We start from the raw sequence: 18,770 nt of genomic DNA, 5'->3' as shown, positions 1-18,770 counted from the left end.
AAGAAAAAAATAAAGTGAGGTGAAAAGAACATTCCTTTTATTTTTGTCTGCATTTTGCTTCATGCCAAAATGTACATTGGATTAGACATGCAAGAGGCCATAAATGACTTAGAAAGAACCTTCCTCCCTACTGGTGCTACTAAAAATACAAAGTTAAAACATTAAAACTTGGCCTTGTTCTACCACTGGCCAATAAATATTGAGTCTGTGTTAACCCCAAGAAGAAATACACAGAAGAAAAAGCTAAAGGTAACCTTCAACATTTTAGATATTGTCTTTTCCTACTTGTCTTATGCATTCTACCTCCCTTAACCACTTCTCCCCTCCCATCGGTCCCAGCATTTCATTAGGAGATATGAAGAAGTCTTCCAGAACTTAGGATGGAATAATTAAGCTTTGTTGTACAGACAATGCTCAGTTGGCTATCCCACTGCTGCTTCAGAAATCTCAAAAGAAGAGTTTTGTGTGGAAACAAGCCCCTATAGGAACAAAAATTGGTAAGAACCATTGGTAAGAAATTTCACCAAGAACTGAGCTACTGTTTTCTTGCTCTTGGGAAAAGCTCCCAAACACTGCAACAAAGTGTTTATCCTCAGCCTTGGGTTATCCAGCTACAGGTTCTTTTACATTAAAAGCAACGGTCTCCACAGCAAGAAGCAAAACACACAGAGTGAACTCCCAGAGTGTGAACAACAGCTTCCAGCTCGTTTTCTTAATCAGAAACATTTGCCTCTTTCTAATGAAATATGTATACGCTATGCAAGAGATATCATATGCACGCCTATGTTACTGATATATCAATACTGCATGTTATGTGTATATACACATACATAAACATATGCAGATACACACAAATTATAATATGGCCATTTGTTATTACTATTGCTTGAAGTTTGGATTTTGGCAGAAGAGTTTGAGATCTTAGAAACTTTAAGCTTGAGCCACCTTCATTCATCTTAAAGCTGACACACAATAGCAGCTTGGAAAAAGTATAAATCTTGCCTCTGTCTCTTCTTTTTGAATTATGACTCAAGCATTAAAACAAGCCACATCCAGCAGTAACCTAAGTGGGTAAATTTATATTAATTAGCCTGAAATGCTGACCTTAAAAGGCCATTTTTATTCTGACCAATACTGACTTGTCAGGACTCGCCTTATTGTTCCAGAGCCTTCAAGAACAAATCTATTAGCTGTAAGATGACAAATTAAAGGCAAATCCTCTTATTTCTGGAAAAAAAAATCTTGCCATAGCAGAATACAGGAGAAAACATCTGTAGCAGAGGCTACTCCCACTCACTAACAGGCAGAGCTGCTGCAGGTTGTCACAGTCATTCAGAGCCTCCTGGAAAGCCAAGCTGGGGGTGCCCATTCCCTGCCTTCTCCTCTCTCTGAAGTCCCTCACCAAGACAGGACAGGAAAACCCAGTTAAACAGCCCACAACTATGTGTACGAGATGGTAATGGACAAATCAAAGAAGACATAAGATTTTGTTTGCCATGCACACCCTTCTCTCCCTACATTGACAAGATCAAGAGAAAAACAAACTCAGAGGTTTCAGGGGAAAGAGCAGCCACATAGGGGCAAAATCCATGAGGTTTGTGAAAAAAATTAGTTTCACACAACAACAAAAGTCAAAATAGAGTATCGGAGGGCTAGCCATTAACAGAGGCTTGCTGGACTATCTTCCAGAAAGAAGCTCTGCTGTTTGCGAGGTAGATGCTCGTTTAGTGGAGTGAAAGAAAACCACTTATTTAGCTGTGATGCAGCCTCACAGACAAATTAAGATGCAGAAAATTGGTGAGATCTGCCGTGAGGCTCCACAAAGCGCACAGTCAACTGACAGAGCCATCCAGTTCTGCGCAGATAAACTCGGGTTTCCTGATACAAAGAAACCTGCTACTGTTGCTAGACTTTATGCTCCAGTGAATTAGAGCTGGACTCCAGAGCTCAGCCGGATCCAGCTGTTCAATAATGAAACCTAGGGGTCACCCCTTGGAGGCAACCCACAAAACAGCTGATGCAACACTGATGCCTTCCTGCCCAATGTTCTGGGCTGGAACCAGGTTATCTGTGCCAAGGTGAAGGAGATCAGATAGGCCTGTAAACAACCCAAGATCAAGTGTCTATCTTTTTCTGGTTAACATGAACATGTGTTTATAAATGTGTGCTCTTTCTGGTCCACATTAGCCATAGTTCCTATCAACCATACTACCACAACAGTTACTACCCCAGAGACTGAGGATGCTGAACGAGGCAGAAAGGGATCAAACAAAAGCTCTCAACCAGTCAGTCTTACTCATCACGACAGCTCTATCAGTCAACTAAGCGTTTGGTACCTTTTGGGGGTTAGAGCTCATCCCACTCTAAATCTCCGTTTTCCAGCCAGATGAGTGGAAGACACCACAGGAGCACACTTCTTGCACAAAAAAATTCTAGCTGCTCTTGCTAAAAGGATGTGAGCAATGAAAGCAAATGACATCCTGCTGGGTCTCACAAGGTTTACAAGCAGAGGTGCAGGCCAAGGTAGAGACGCCACTTTGTCCACACCACAAGGAGGGAGAGGAAAGGAGAAGTCTTCTCCTCTGTTCCTGTTGAACCTACGTCACATGTTCCTATAGGCTTAAATGAGCAGGCTTCCTTCAATGAAAGGAGAGCAAAGGTTGGGCAGCTACGAGTAACCATCTACAACAGCATCACTTGTGAAGGAAGAGCTCCTGAGCATTCTGCAATGAGTTGTAGCAAGACTCCTGCCCAGATCACCATGCAGAGTAGAGCACAGTGGAAACATCTTGAGCACTCACACTCTTGTTCTTCATAAATAATCTACTGACCTGTTGCACTAAAGCTTCCTGGAGTGGGAACGCACCCTCAGAAAAACAAGGTGCCAGGTAGATCAGGGAAAAAGAATAATTTTGCAGACCACGTCTATCTGGAAGGCTGAAAGCTGGATCCCCTGCTGTTGAATACAGGATTCCTCCCTTTAGAAAAGGAAATAAATAACAGGGCATGGAGGAGGTACAAATGACAACGCATTCACATCCAATTGCGAAGAGCTGCAGCTCTGTGCAGTGAAACTGCTTCCCAGGAGGAGATTTCACAGCAAGTGAAAAAAAAGAAAAAAAAAAAAGTACAAAAGTATTCATAAGTATTAGCAGATGCCAAAATTAGAGGTAGTTACCAATCTGGAAGCCAAAAGGTCAAAAAAAAGCACATCTGGCCTGTGAGTAACTCAGGAGGAATTTATTTACACAAGGAACAAATGGCTGACAGAATGAACTGCTGCAGTCAGCACAGAGACCACAGGCTGAGCACACGAGGCACCCGAGGTCACCAAACAGAACCAGCAAAGGAGAGGTGGAATGGGCTTTGGACACTCAGTTATAGGCTCCAGATGATTTTAAGACTAGATCACATCTTTTTGAATTAGTCTCCAATCCTATTCAACAGAACTATTCTTGGAAAAATTGCCATTGAAGAAATTAGTCCAATGCTCGGACAAAATTTTAAACCCAGTGTAGAAATAAGCCTAAATGCCTGTCCTAACCAAAAGACGCATTTGAAGAGTCACAGGTTGCTCACTTGTTTATAAGTCCTTCCTGCTCAAGCACTGTTCTTTCTTTCTTCATTTTGTGAAGTTTGCTTAGAAATCAGCTTCCAAATTTGGTAGATCTGCAACTGAGTACCATTTAACTTCAAAGGAGCTAAAGATATTTAAAACATTTGTGTTCTTGAATTTCAAAAGAAGAGAAAGACTTCTTGGCAAGAGTGACAGTGGACAACTCTGCGCCTTTACCCGTATCTCGCAAATTCCCCTACCAAGAGATTACCTGCTTTTGCGTCTGCCTGCACATCCACTCACGTGAACACATCTCTCAGAGTCCTACCAGGAGCTGAAAACTAAGCTGCATAATTTCAGTTATATGGGGAACTGAAGTGGCAAGAGAAAGGCTTCCCCATCACCTGTAAGCTTCTGTTCTGCTGTGCGTATTATCTCTTGCCAGGATGCCCTTCATTTGAGATAAACAAACCACACACAACCCTTACAGACTATGCATTTCACCACCTTTAGGACACCTGAAGCTCCCAGTCCCCCTGTTCAAAGTGGATTTGTTTCCGACATCCCAAACACAAGTAAGTTCCAAAGTATTTTTGTTTAGAAAGCTATATACAGAGGTTTAGACTGAAGTCTCCTCGTCAGTCTCCTCCTTTACCAAGTATTATTTTGCACAAAAAGTTACAACATGCCTGAAGAAGGTTTATATTTAAACTTGAGTACAGAATCTCTGTATGAACAAATATTTCCTATTTTTCATTAAATTGCATGAAAAACAGTTTACCAACTTAGCTTATACTACAACGTTTTTATTCACAATTTTCAGTGTATAAACTTATCTAAACACTCAAGCACTTACTAACTGTCCACGTGACGTCAACTGCTCAGCATTTGGTCATAACATTTGACCATAGTCTTCTTGGAATTACTGAACAATAGCAGCAAATCTGTCACATAATGAAACAAGTGTTCTCGTACACTCACATCAGCTGTAACTGCATGTATGAAGCTTTCCCTGTGTTCAGAAAAAAAAAAAAAATCACTACCAAACCCCCAAAACAAAACATTATCTGCCATCCCTGGAAAGAACAAATTCCATGATGAGTATTCTCACAGCACATCAGATCCATGAACACGCCCCTTGATCTGACCCTGCACAACTCTCCACGCAGACAGACCCCTCTGCTCACAGAGCTACTGACCCCAGGACAAGCATAAGAGTCCTTAGTTCTAAAATCACATGCCAAATCTACACCTCTTATTCTGACTTTCCTTTAGGTCCTCACAACTCCATATCACAGCTTAAAGCATTCATTTACTCTTAGCCCTTAAATTCTAGATTAAAAACAAATATAAATGCTTATAAGATCAAGACACAAGACTACAAAACTTCATTTCTTCCCATCAGCTTCATACCACCCGCATCACAAGCGCCTGCACTTAACTTTGGTTTTCAAGGCAATTGTGCAACACTTAATAGCAACAACTGTTAGCTTATAATTGAAGAGGAAGCATGTATTTCAGAGCTACTGTAACTGTGATCTAACATTTACAGTCTCAAATCTATACTAACATATATTTCTAATTCACTTCTGACAACTTTAGGGTTTTCTTTATCACACTTGGGTGTCTGTGCTTTTACACCATCGTCACGACTGCAATTCCTGCTCGCCATGAGCTGCTTTCATTCGCGTTATTCCTTGCACAGAGCAGTTTTACTTTCAAAGCAAACTGCATCTCCCAAGCCTCAAGTAGTTACAGAAAACACAAGCAAGTGGGCAAAGCAACTTTGAAGTTCATGCCTGTTGCTGCAAACGAGCCCAATACCCCAATTCATCATGAACTTTAATCAACTGCCGGAGAAAACAGAGTCTTCAAAAGCTCCTGTCTCCCTCTGCCTAAGGAAGTGAAAATTGTTTCACAGCGAGTTTGTTTTCAAGCACACCAACCTTGACAACGTTCCATGACTCTTTTATCCCACAGGTTTAGGTTTCCCTTTTCCTCCTGTTCATGCTTATGACAAACTAGTTTTGATGTCTGTGTTCAGTTTTAATGTCTTAACACTTGCACACTAGTTTGACTCTCCCCATGAGAAACCAGATACTAAACCCAGTGTTTTTACACACGTATTACTTCAATTAGTATTTGTGCTTTCACAATGCATAAGAAAAAAGTTATACAGCTACACATGACAGCAAAAGCTCTCCTTTGAAAAATATTTTAACTTAAGGTTGAAAACAGATTCAAGATGTATCAAGAATAGCCTTCATGTGTTTTAGGCATACAAAAATAAACAGCAACCTATGTGCATGTTTTAAATGTAGTTACATTTCAAAAAGTCTGAAAAAACCTCAGTATTATTCAAGATGTAGAGCCCTGGCTCACTAACACAGCAGCAGAGAAAGATGAAGCAGCTTCAGTTTTCACTGAAGGAAAAGGTGAGCTCAACATGAAACCAACAGCCACAGGTGGTAGTTTCAAGTCTGATTTTGATGGGAAAAATAACTGGTCTTGACTACACAAAATACACCAACACAAGTAATTCTCAAAAAGCAAGTATTTTGCTTAAAACAAGAAGTAATCGGACATATAGTATATTTAAAGTCTTGTAACAGTGACAATATTCTTAAGGAGCCCAGCATAACATATTTCTAATGGATAAAAGTAATGAAATTCACTTGAAAAAGTCGACTGCCATGAATGGAAAAGTTATCATGGAGCCAAGAATCCTGTGTTCAGGTTATATTAATACTTCTCCCTTAAAATAACAAACCAAGCCACTTTCAGAGATATCAGCTTCTTTAACAGCAAAGAACATTTCATATCAACTCTAAATTAAAACTTAACCTATGATATTCAAAACAAGCTCTCACACTACATTGTTTTTTCTGTCCTTTCTAATTTTAGCAATTATAACTGCCTTAATATTAAAGTGTTGCATTCCTAATAGCCTAATACATAAGGACATTGAGTACTAGTCATATTTTGCATTTCTGTTCTCATGAAGTGTAGTGAACTCTTAGTGGAGACCAGGTATAGGCTCTAGCACACTACAACTGCTCTTGTAACAAGCAGCCACGATACAGCTGATACTCTCAAAAGAAGTTTAGACTATGTTGGGTTTGGCAGCACCACTCAGACTGTGTGACAGGAGACAAAAATTGAAGCCCCACTCCTTTATAGCAGGACAGAGCTGCACCCCACTTTCAAGGCAAAACAATGTTCTTAACTGCATAAAAGAGATCATATAGTTGAACTGCATCAACAGTCTTACTTGACTAAGACATTGGTCTCAGTTGTGCCAGCTTGCACCCAAGCTCCCCAATGCAGTCACCTTCACCTCTGCTTTTTAAACAGGGATCATTTTACTGTTGAAGGCAATCAAAGGTTTAATTAACAATTCTCTATTCATGCTCATAGATAATCTGGTAGATCTCATGGAAGCATCATTTGTGCTATTCAGACCAAAAGATAACACCACATTTGCCCCATAAGAAAATAGGAAGGAAAAATCCCAGAGACTATCACTCAGTTTGATCTTCTTTAAGTTGCACTATTTACATTCGGGGAGTACTGCTGGGATCAGCAGCTCCAATGCTGCATGCCCAAGGCAAAAGTTGCAGTTGGGTGGCAGTTCAAAATACTCACTCCTTTGAAGTAATTTAGGTTCCCAGACCAAAGTGTGTGTCTCTTCTGCATAACTCAGCATGGATTCACTTTGTCTTCTGTAAAAAACACAGCACCTGGTCCAAACCAATACATTACACCCAAAGAATTGGCAGCGCCCTGTTTCCCATAGGCTCAGAGCATGAGTAGAGCAACGCTGTGTCAACCAACACCACAGGACGCGGATTTGCCTGTCAGCAGCACACAAACAGCTGGTCACAGCAGCATCTGTCAGAGGTGTTGTCAGGTAAACTCTTCCACAAGGGGAATTGTGTTGGAGTGCCAGATGTTCAGGGTGGTTAGTCATTGTTCAAGGGTTTTGTTCAGCAGCCACCTTCAATGCACATCTTACCATCTGCTGACAAAGGTTCTATAACAAAGACCTAAGTTTTAAAACAGCTTGTGCATTTCTTTCCTTTCCTAAATTCCTACTAGTTAATATGCTCTGGTGATAACTGCTGTACTGGGGGTAAACTTACCATAACCTCCTATAAGCAGAGACCTTGTCTACACCATTTAAGCCATTCCTTGGAATGTTACAAACTGAAAATAGTATTTCTTCCCATAAAGGCTTTCTTTGTCTCTGCTGTATTTTAACCCAGAATTATACTAAACAACATCTTAAATTAAAACAGAGTTCAAAGTTAGTCCAGTTCAACTGGCCAATAAATAAAGAGGTTATTGGACAGCTAGTTTCACAGCCTGCATAAACTTTAGAGTTAGAACACAGAAGAGAAGGAAAAGGAAGAAGTCAGTTTTAGCCAAAACCAGTCGAGGATCAAATACTTCCACCTCCTCCTTTCTTCTGTAATTGCTTCATACCCTCATCTCCCACTCACCTACCACTAACACCCTCTACTTTTGTTTGCTTTCTGCACAGAGCACTCCACATAGCAAGGCATCAGGTTTAGAGCTGCAGACTCAAATCTTGTTCATTGCAAAATACTACGGGCTAGTCCAATACCTCCAGCAGTGGACTGAAGTCATATTCAATAAAAACCCTACCATGTTTAAGATAGAACATAAGTTTAGTAACCCAGTAGAGAAGATCTAAGTTGATAAGATTAAAGACACCACCACAGAGCAGACGATGCTGGCTAGAAGCTCACCTCTCAACAAAGGCAATGCCACATATGCATAAAACCCTCAGTTCACAAACTGCTTTTTAGCTTAAAGCTCATGTTGAACAAGATATACACAAAACCAGCCATGGTAATAACATATTTCAGAACCCTGTAGGTATACTCAAATGTATCAAAAATATCCAAATACTGTAAAGACAAAATGCAGCAGTTTAAGTTAAGCATCACTATTTGTAAAAGTTATAACTCATAGGGACAGGAACTCTAAATAACTGCCATGACACCCAACATCAGTACTACACTTAGATCGGTGCATCATACCAAATTACTCAGTTGATTTATCTGTTAGGTACAGTCAGAACTCAGACGTCTCTTAACACATGGTTCAATGAGCAGATATGAACTGATGTTTCCAAGTATTTAGGAAAGAAGCTCCAGTACAATGTCACATATTTCTCACATGTGAAGTCTATGCAGAGGTTTCTTTTGTCTTTGCTGACTGTCAGTGAAAAGATGTCATGAAAAATACCTATTTTCAGGACTGACACCAACCTAAAGGATTCATATCAGCTAGCAAAACTGACTTCAGCTGTTACTCACACCTGCATTTTTTGTGGACTATCATCCAAGCCTATCACACATACTTAAACACAGGCTGTTAATAATAAATGCATATATACATGCAGTAAATTTACTTCCCTTTTAAAATCATTATTTTCCTATAAAGTATGTACAGCTAAATAAAACAAACAACACAAGATCAGTTAAAAACAGACAACCTGCAGCTCAAATAAATACCAAGAAAAGATGGCTCTTATAGTGCAACTGCCTGAAAGATCCACATGGTTTCAAGCTGTGGAAAGTGTTCTGAAAAGAAGCTCTACACCGTTCTGTGTGCTGACCTACCAGAGCCTGATGGGTCTCCTCCACACCGGTGCTAGACTTCTGTGTTTTCAGTACATCACTGTAATCTGCTGCATCAAAGTTAGTCTTCCACACCATCACCTACAGAAGAAAGGCAAGTGGCTAAGTTATTTCTATTAAAATCTTCCATCTAAATTTGCTTAAAGGTCTGTTTTGTCAACACAGAAACGAGTCAGCAGATGCACACCAAAGCTTACTTAAAGCTTTGCCATCAATTAAATTAAGGATGTTATTTGTAAATATACTACTTAATACAGATACATCATAACTGAGTTCTCAATGGGTAAGTGACCTTGGTCTTCCAGCATTCTTTGGGTTAGGAACATCATGAAACTAGAGCTACCAGAAGAACTTCAAACAGGAACCTTGGCCACTGGAGAAGGCTTAGCCATGGCATCTCAAATAAGACTGGAGACAGGTCTGCAGAAGGAGAGCACTGAGGAATATGAAATACAGAGCACTGTAAACCAATGGAGCCTGGAAGGATATTCAGGGGAAGCATCCCTGCCCTGTGTGCCTTGTCCTTGTGTCTCAGAATCAGCCAGTGGTAGATCAGGGGACGATCCATAAGCACAGACCATAATATTCAAGGTATCTCAACACAGCCATTTGTACACCTGTCTTAACTTATTCCCAGCAGCAGATGCCTCAGAAATGCATTATAACAAGGGCTGTGTATATGGTAATATTTCTTCTGTTGTACATACACATTCCCAGATAATCCAGCTGAAGTGTTTTCTCAGTAAAAAAAGTCTATGTTTAATATCTCTCACTGTTTTTAGTATTTGTTTTCTCTTTGAAAGCAGTAAGATTCTGTGAAGATGCCAAGGAAACAGTAACCATAAGACACAAAACTATCAAATTAAACTAGGCAGATACCTGTTCATCAGAACCTCCAGAGGCAAATAAGTCTCCAGTTCTTGAAAATGCTACACAGGTTGCTGGTCCCTGCAAACAGATTTAAAAGATGGGTTTAAAAAAAAGTAAAATAAAACAGTGTTATACTGCTCAATTTTTTTTATAGCTTTACAAGGTATTTCTCGTTTGACACCAGCAATCTAAAGGCAACATTTAAAAAGTTCTTATCTGTCAGGTAAGTGGACCGCAATTAACATGCTAAGCTTGCTGGTACTTACCATTTCCCACATTTTTGCCCCCAGCTTAAGACACCCAGTTTTCAACAGCCATGGCATTAAGGCAGAGAGAAGAACGCACCAAGTTCTACAGCTTCAAGCTTTTCCTTGTTCCCTCTCAATCATTCTCTCTTCCCTTTAGAATGAGAAAGGTCTAAAACTGCTCATTTATTAAAAGCAGTGAAATTGCTGAGTTTTGTTAAATGCAGCCCTAAGTCAGCCACCTAGCAGAAAGGTTTAAAGCAGAAAAGCAGGTTTAAACACACAGAGGAGCAGCACCAAAAGGCATATTGAGAATGATTGTTAGATATAAAATACTCCCACCACTACTGAAAATTCTAAGCATTCACAAATCATAAGCCATATCCCATGAAAATATAATTTTTCAAAAACAAATGTGAGGAGTTGCAATTGCCAAACCCTCAGAATTTACATTGTCCAAACTCTTCCTCACACCATGAATACTAGAACCACAAAAGGAAAATGCACTAAGCCAAGGTTTTCCACACAGTCATGGAATACCAGGGGCCAGAGCTTCAAACATTGCCCAGAATCCTCAAGACACTGACATCCCAAAACAACATATTTCATGGATCACTGTGAGCAGCAGATTCACCATGGAAAACACTATCTTCTCCCCATGTGCACCAACTAATTTGGCCAAGGTTAGAAGCATTTTAAGTCAATAAATCAGTACAAACAGAATAACTGAATGCATAAGATTCAGCATTCAGGGCAGAATCCAATTATTCATTTTGAGACCTGGCAGTCAAGAAGCCCACAAAGTTTTCAGCACAGGAAAAACAAAAAGCCGAGGCTACCTGAGGAGCACTGGTGAAAAGAACACGCAGACAGAACAGCATAGCAGAATACACTGTATTTATACATTAGCTTTATTTCCTGCATTCTGTAGTACTGTCTGGAGTTTTGCAGGTGGCAGTTATTCCCTTCAGATGTCAACTAGCAGGACAAAGTCGGCACAGGGGAGACATCCAAAGGCATCACTAACAAAACAGAATCACTGCTACATAGCCCCTTATGTGTGGAGTAGGTGGCCAAGCAGTGACAGAAGCTTCAAATCAAACAGGCACCTGCAGCAGCACAGGAGGACGCAAGCAGGAGGCAGGTGCTCCTTACAACACTATCGTTTGCCATTTTTAAGCTACAGCCTGATCACCTACGCAGGTTTGTGTTCGCTGTCAGGTTCTTAACTGACAAATAGAAGACTGGCTTAAACTGCTTTTCTCTTGGTAGTTTTACAGAAGAGATGCCACAGTTAATGCATCCAGGATCATCTATGTACAGTATGGGCTATGTACAGCATTTTGAAGCCTCACTGTTAAAACAGTTCTGAGAAGCTTTAAATGGTGCTGACTGCTACAACACTGCTTAAGAAAAAAACATGCCTTTCACATCACGTGACTCTTTTAATACGTTCTCGGCCTTTCGGAAAGCACGCAGGAGGACACACGTGGGAGGCTGAGGTAGATGGTCTCAGATGCAGTTAAACAGAGCTGGGAAATCATTATGTGTATTCGAGCACAGGCACAAGAGACAAGCTGTTCTGCTTAGAATAAACAGTTGAGGACCCAGAGAGTGAAGTTTTATGTCAGCTACTGAACACACTGCTTTGCAGACTGCACTGAGCTTGAGCTCTTGCCCACACTGGAATGGGCAGAGGTAAGAATGAGCATTTGCAGAGGCAGCATATGGCCAAGTTTACTGGGAAAGCAAGCTGAACTATTGAGAGGCTGAAAAAAACCAGCCAGAAAAGCCACAGCCATCACCAGAAAACTCCAGCACACAAGCATACACCTCCTGACAAGAGTTATCCTCTTCCAAGTAAGCTAACGTATCTCAGAAGCCAAGTAAGAACCTTCTCCCTAGCCTGTATCAAGTTGCAAGGGTGGACAATTCTGTTAAGAGTTCACATCTTCCTAATGGGCATCACATGGAACACTCACATCCAGTTTGTTTCTGGTTTCCCTTCTTTTCCTTTTACTTCATAAAAGTGAACTCATCATTATAAATCCTGAAGGTAGGCAGATACCCGAAGACTGTATTTGGGATAAACACGCAACTCCCACAGCAACCTCTGTCCCACAGTTGTGTGCTTCCAAATATGCTGGCATGTGGGCATGCCAGCAAAACTATAGTCTTGATGTGGTCACTCTCAGTGTGAAGAGTTTCAGCTTCCTTAAAACACATCAAGGTGTTTCCATATTATCATTTCACCTGCAGTGACTTCAAGATGTTTTGAGGCCTTCTAATTGCAACATATCACTCAAGGATCTTGCCAGAATTGATCTAGTAGCAACAGTTTAAAAATGCAAGCACAGTCATTAGTGTGACTAAGCTTGTTCAACTAACACAGCATTAAATAATGCAGATATTTCAAACCAAAGACACCGCCATCAGTCAGCTGAGACAAAGCGTGATTCTGCCTTTGGCTCCCACCTGCCTTCTTCCGACCACGCTGTCAGGAACAGAGTCTCGCTTAAAAAAAGCAAAAGCAAAAGACAAACAAGCAATAAGAAAGGGCAGAAGCAAGTGCATACCCAGAAAACTGCAGAGTGATGAATAGTGCTCAAAGATAACAGAGCTGAGGGTACAGAAGCTGCACTCTGACTGTAATAAACCAGTCAGGGTTGGGAAAAAAAAATATTCAAGACATTGCTTAAGACAAAATGTTCAGGAACAAGCAACAAGTGAGGAATACCAGAGAGGAGCAATGTTTCACAAAATTATTTTTATCAGTCTAAATATTTCAGTGTATTTAGACAAAATTTAGCACAATACAAATCACATCAAAACAGGCAGTGAAGTGACTCCAAAGCCCTGGCACTCTGAAGGGAGGGAAAAAAAGTTCAATAGAACGTATTCCTCCTAAAATAGAAACTGATATCAAAGACTGAATGTGCCTTTACAAAGACGGAATGTGCCTTTATAAATTGAGAGAACGGGAACAAACAAGTCTACAAGCACAACATCCTCCACAGAAGGTATGTTGACATAAATTAAGTGAAAAGTATTTTTGCTATATAGACTTACAGGACTCTTCCCGGATGTAACAGGTTTGCTATAGCAACATACAAATAATAGTCTGCCAAATACTCTCACAATTGAATATAAGCACACAAAACAAAAATAAAAAGCTACACATGCCAGCAATTAGACACAGCCTAACTCCCATTTGTTCCAGGCAAGCACAGCAGAGATCCAACAGGTTTCTGATGCAGTCCTGGACACCAGGTACATGGTCAGAGACTGAAGCATTCAAATATTCCTTTGGATTTTTTTCCTTTACGTTTACTGTCTGCACTAAGATTGTCAAAAAGTAGCAGTTGCATGTTCTTCTATACAAGCTATAGGAATAATTTTAAGCTTATTTGCCATGCAACTAGAACATCCGTGATGAAGCAGCCTTCTAAAGAACCACTTTATTCTTCTTTCTGTTGCACGAAACATATGCCTTTCTATTAGTATTTTCCGAGGGTTCGGAAGTTCCAGATCTGCATCCTCATTGTGCTTGGTGCTGCACACAAGCTGCTAGCACCAGCCCCCAAATTCCTACAGCCTTTTGCCTTAAACAGCAAGGTGCAGAAAGAAGGGATTGGACAACGAGATACAGCAATTCGGCAGTGAGGAACATTTCCATTTATTCCTCAGCAGGCCAGCAACCTGAGGACTGTCAAGCTTTTGTACATGTCAAAGTTTGAAATTTTAATAATAATAGTTTTGGTGATAGTGGGAGAGAGCTGCAGAAAGTCTGAGGGAAAGTATAGAAGACAGCAAGAAGCAATCCACTGGAAATGTTAAGTGGGAAGAACATCTGCACTAATCAATATTCAGCTTGTCTCCTCTAGCGACAGAGCCCCAGGCAGGGTGGAGATAAGTCCCAGGGAGCCTTGAAAAGGACAAATAGCTCACACACTGATGCAGCAAAGAAGGTAGACACAAAAAAAAAGGAAGCCATACAGAAGGATGATAACAGGATCAAACCTACTCCTTTCCAGCAGCGTTCCCAATGAACAGGCTTCGGGCAAGGGCAGCTCGCCATGCCATGGTAGCTGAAACACCAGGTGACATCCCCCTTCTAGCTGCATGAATAGGTGAGAAGGGTGAGGCGCAGCATGTCGCACAGCCTAATTTATGTGCAGGCTACCCCCCAGAGACAGACCTTGTTTTCCCACTTCCTACAGATTGAAGCTAATGATCACAAGGCCTTTATTTGCCCTTGCAATTCACAGGTTGATCAGCTTAAAAAAAAACATTAGAAAAAAGATGGTCAGAAATATTCTGAATGGCTTGAACTCATTCATGGCCTGGAGAGGTGGGATCTGAAGCCAGGACACAGATTACAACACTGAATGAGTGACTGGCAGGATGCCAACAGCATCAGTAACAGCTGACACAGGGATGACAAGAGACAACAGGAATAGCATCCCTGAACACAAAACTTTCAAAGGTGGAGCTAAAAATGCATGTCTCCAAAATAAATACTGAAGAGAAAGGCCAAAAGTTTAGTTTAGAGAAATGGAAATATGCCTGGAGCAAACAGTCATACCTGCATGCAGATAGCAGACAAATGTGTACTATCTATAAATAACAAGTGGACAGTCACAGAGAAAGCTCTCGAACACCATTTCCTCCCCCAGAGAACCACCAGAGGACAGAAGGCACACGATTTCAAGGACAGCAGGGCCAACAGTCAATTCAAGTGAAGAGAGGCCAGACTTGAGGGCTTCAGCTACAAATAGAGCTTCAATATAACAGAAGAAACAAGAGCCAGGCTGAAAAGAGTCCAGGAATAAACCAGAAGAGAGAAGCTTAATGACGCACAGTCTGCACGACGGAAGGAGAGGCAGAAACGAAGGGACCTGCAGAGACAAGTGTGGTCAAGGACCTCAGGGGTTTTTTTTCCTCTTTAAATTGTAGGAGAAACTAAAGCATACCAGAGAAGAGCCAGGTAAGAGAGTAAGGGAGGTGCCAAGAGCTGGAACAACGCATGCCTAAAGGATGCCAATAGTTGAATTAAAGGAAAGCTTCCTCTTCTGTTGTCCCGAAAAGGAGATGTGGAAGTGGGAAGATACAAGTCGCTACATTCAGTCAGACTCCCCTGGGAGAGATTAGCTAGTGTAAAGAGAAAAAGGAGATCAGAGTGGTAATAAGGTCTGAGAAACAAATCCAGCAGCAACCAGCACCCCAATTACCAGTTCAAGACATAAAAGAAATAATAATAGAGCAGCCATTGCCACTGTTCGCAGCGCTTTCAACTGTTTCATAGGACAGGAGAAGAGGGCAAGTCACACTCAGACAGTTGAACATTGAAATGATGGATGGTAAGGGAACAAAAGATGCCAAGAACAAGTGATCAAGAGAATCAGGAAAACACCAGGAGCGGGTAAGAAACTCAATAAATGCATTAGAGTGCCAAAGAACATAGGGGGCCTGAGACAAGATGCTGGATGTTACGTGTCTTTCACTTATCGCCTGCTTTCAGCAGCAGAGAAAGTGGTGAAGAGTTCAGGGAAGACCAATTCAAATTAACAGGCCTTTTGGTAAGGGGGGGGCACTGAGCCTGTATGTCAGGATCAATTATGAACTTGCACCACAGAGATCCACAGTTACAAAGATCTGTACAATCTCATCAGAAAAGGTAAAAGAAAATAGCAGGATACTTAGGAGAAGAGAGTTAAATTCAGAGAAAACAGAAGCAGGAAGAAATGCTAATCCCAAATCAGCTGCATGCTGTTTGCAACACACCCTTCTCTCCCTTTGTTGGTCCAGTTATGTGCACCCCTGAGATGTCCTCACACCCCTCAAAAAGGGCTAAGTCTGCACCCATGTTTAACACTACTTAGACCTGGCAGCAGACAGTAAGAGAGCACACTGCTTTCCTGCACACCTGCTCAGAAGATCTTGCTCTTCAGTTAGCCAGCAAAGCAGAGAACGCTTATGCCACCCAGGTAGGTAGAAAGCAGCTACTTCATGGTTTGAGTCAAGGTTGCTTGGATAATTTTAACTTTGCATTTTCTGTCTTCCTATTTATAAACATAACCATGAAGATGTTTTATAAATATTTACTGAGATCTTCCATTCCACTAAGGAAGTCAGTCTGAGGATGCTCTAATCCAAGGTCCCCAAAGGGCAGACAGGCACTGTGTACATACCTGCGCTCCTCTCACAGCTCTCCGGAGGTGACTAACAGGCCCCAAAACATTCTGTTCCTTGACAGTGACTCAGTACCAGAGGTGGACCTACATACCAACCCACTGTCTCATCTGTATGGAATTAGGCAAGAGCACTTCACAGCTTGAAGCACTCTAGAATTAAAATATGCAGCACAATACAGAATGATATTTCACAGCTGCAAGATGTCAGCTCCAAGCTGCAAACTCCTGTCTCTAACGACCCTTCTGCTACAAGGAGGCCAGCTACATTACAATTAAAGACAGCAATGTAAACTTGGCAATGCTCCCTATGTAAACTACAGCTAATCAGCTGCTAACAAATTCCTGGCACTCCAGCAGTTGCGTCAGAGTATGTCTAAAGGACCTTAAGTTTCTTTCCTTCAAGTGTCTACTCGCATGCAGCCTTCCCAGAACAACATAACAGCAATCAGCTGTCAAAGGAGGAACAAAGTCTCAACCAGCATATTCACCCACACAAAGTCACAACTCAAGAATGTCTTCAGAACAGGCTGTTCACTTGGTGACAAACCTATAGCCCTCACTTAAAAAGGCAAATCTGCTTAATGACCAAAAAATCCACACCCACTTCATTTTTAGCCACTTGGAGATACTGGGAGAAATCACAGTGAGAAGAGAGGAGAAAAAAGCCATTAGTACTAAGTAGTCTGGGTTTATCTACAAGCAGAGCACGCTAGAGAACCAGGCAGTGCAGGAATTCATCCCAGCAGCTTCTGATGAAAGCAGGGCCTGTTGTCACTGCTGGTTGCTTACTGTCAATTGAACCACAGGTTATCACACACTTTGAGTGTAAAAGTAAGATATCTGTTAATTCAGGCATTAGAAGAACCAACCCACAACAATACAGCACACACCGGCAGAGAGAATGCCAGCCAGGGTGCGCTAGGGCTGGTTTCACAGCTGCCTTGGTGCAATACCCTTAAATACAAGCAGAAAGCACTACCAGCCACCTTTATACTTGTTTCCAAACTGAAGGAGGTGTAATCCCCCAATGGCAACCACCCTTCAGCTGTGCCAGTGTCAAAGCATTTCCAATGCCACTTAGATGCCTAGAAAAGAGTGGCAGGCGTTGTCTTACTGATCTGAAACAGTGTTGGGGGAAAAATAAAGAACTTCAATTTTGAACAGATGATTCACAAAGCCCTGAGTTAAGTACAGCATCAGCCTAAAGGGACTTTTTATTGTTTAATTCTGAAAACCTTCATCACCATAATGAGTTTTAGACTCTCACTACAAGCTAAACTCACTCTCTCTCTTGTGCCACTGCACTGGGTGAGGAGCAGCCTACAGCTCAGAAGGGAGGAAAATGGAAAGCAGGTTCAGCCTCCTGCTGAACAACAGCCAGGCACATCCTCTCCTAAGGGAAGGATGAAAAGTACAAAGATCCAGGGTCCCACCACACTTACCCTTCTCCAGAAAGCTACTTCCTAAGAACTCACTTGGGAAATTAACACAAAAGACAAACACAAAAACAAGATTAAGACAAAAGTTAGAAGCCTTGCAGCCCCTATCTGATGGGAGTATCCACTTAGTCCAGTTTTCAAACCACGGTTTTACGCAGCCAAAGTTTACATGTTAGGATAAGCAGCATTTGTTATCTTTCCCCCATCTTTTCAGCATTTGAACCCTTTCGTTAGTATTAATCAGATCTTTCCATGAAGTAGAGCTTTAAGTATGAGGTAGTCCCATTTTTCCATCTGTATTACAAAAAAGGAAGTGACATTTTTAGACATCAGACAAGGCAGTCACTAAAAGCCAGAAGAAAATCATTTTGCAGCTTATGCAGCTACCACAATTGCCCTGGACCATCCCCACCACCCCCAGCAGCTTCAGGCTGTTATTTTCCCCAGCTAGTTTTGATGCTTTAAGACTCGCTCCCATTTTAACAGAGGCAAGTGGGTTAAGAATTTCTGTTCTCTTTGTCCCTTTGGAAAGGGAACATTCAAAGCAGGTCTGCTTTTTCATGGCTTTGAGCCCCACTCAGTATGGACAATGAAATTAGTCTATTTGTTTTCATTTAACATTTAAAGAGAGCTCCAAGCATTCATATAATTAACCTTACAAGCAACACATCCAGCAGCATAATACTAATAGGCCAATCAGTTAAGTTTAACCAATCAGCAGCATTTATCACCTTCCAATTACTTAATTCAGTTCTTTAACAAATGGAAACATGTTCCCAAATCCCAACCCAAAATAT

General features: G+C 41.3%; 1 protein-coding gene across 1 annotated transcript in view; it reads right to left on the bottom strand.

The window, feature by feature from the left end:
- Positions 1–18,770, bottom strand: part of POC1A (POC1 centriolar protein A) — a 52,775-nt gene that overhangs the window by 18,833 nt on the left and 15,172 nt on the right. The window contains exons 8-9 of the mRNA XM_080350747.1: positions 10,105–10,173; positions 9,208–9,306 (exon numbers count right to left, since the gene is read on the bottom strand). Coding sequence (XP_080206873.1) covers positions 9,208–9,306; positions 10,105–10,173 — 168 coding nt within the window. The remainder of the gene's footprint in view (positions 1–9,207; positions 9,307–10,104; positions 10,174–18,770) is intronic.

This window comes from Nesoenas mayeri (assembly GCF_963082525.1).
Source record: "Nesoenas mayeri genome assembly, chromosome: 10".
Lineage (NCBI taxonomy): Eukaryota > Metazoa > Chordata > Aves > Columbiformes > Columbidae > Nesoenas > Nesoenas mayeri.
This window is presented reverse-complemented; position numbering and strand designations above follow the sequence as displayed.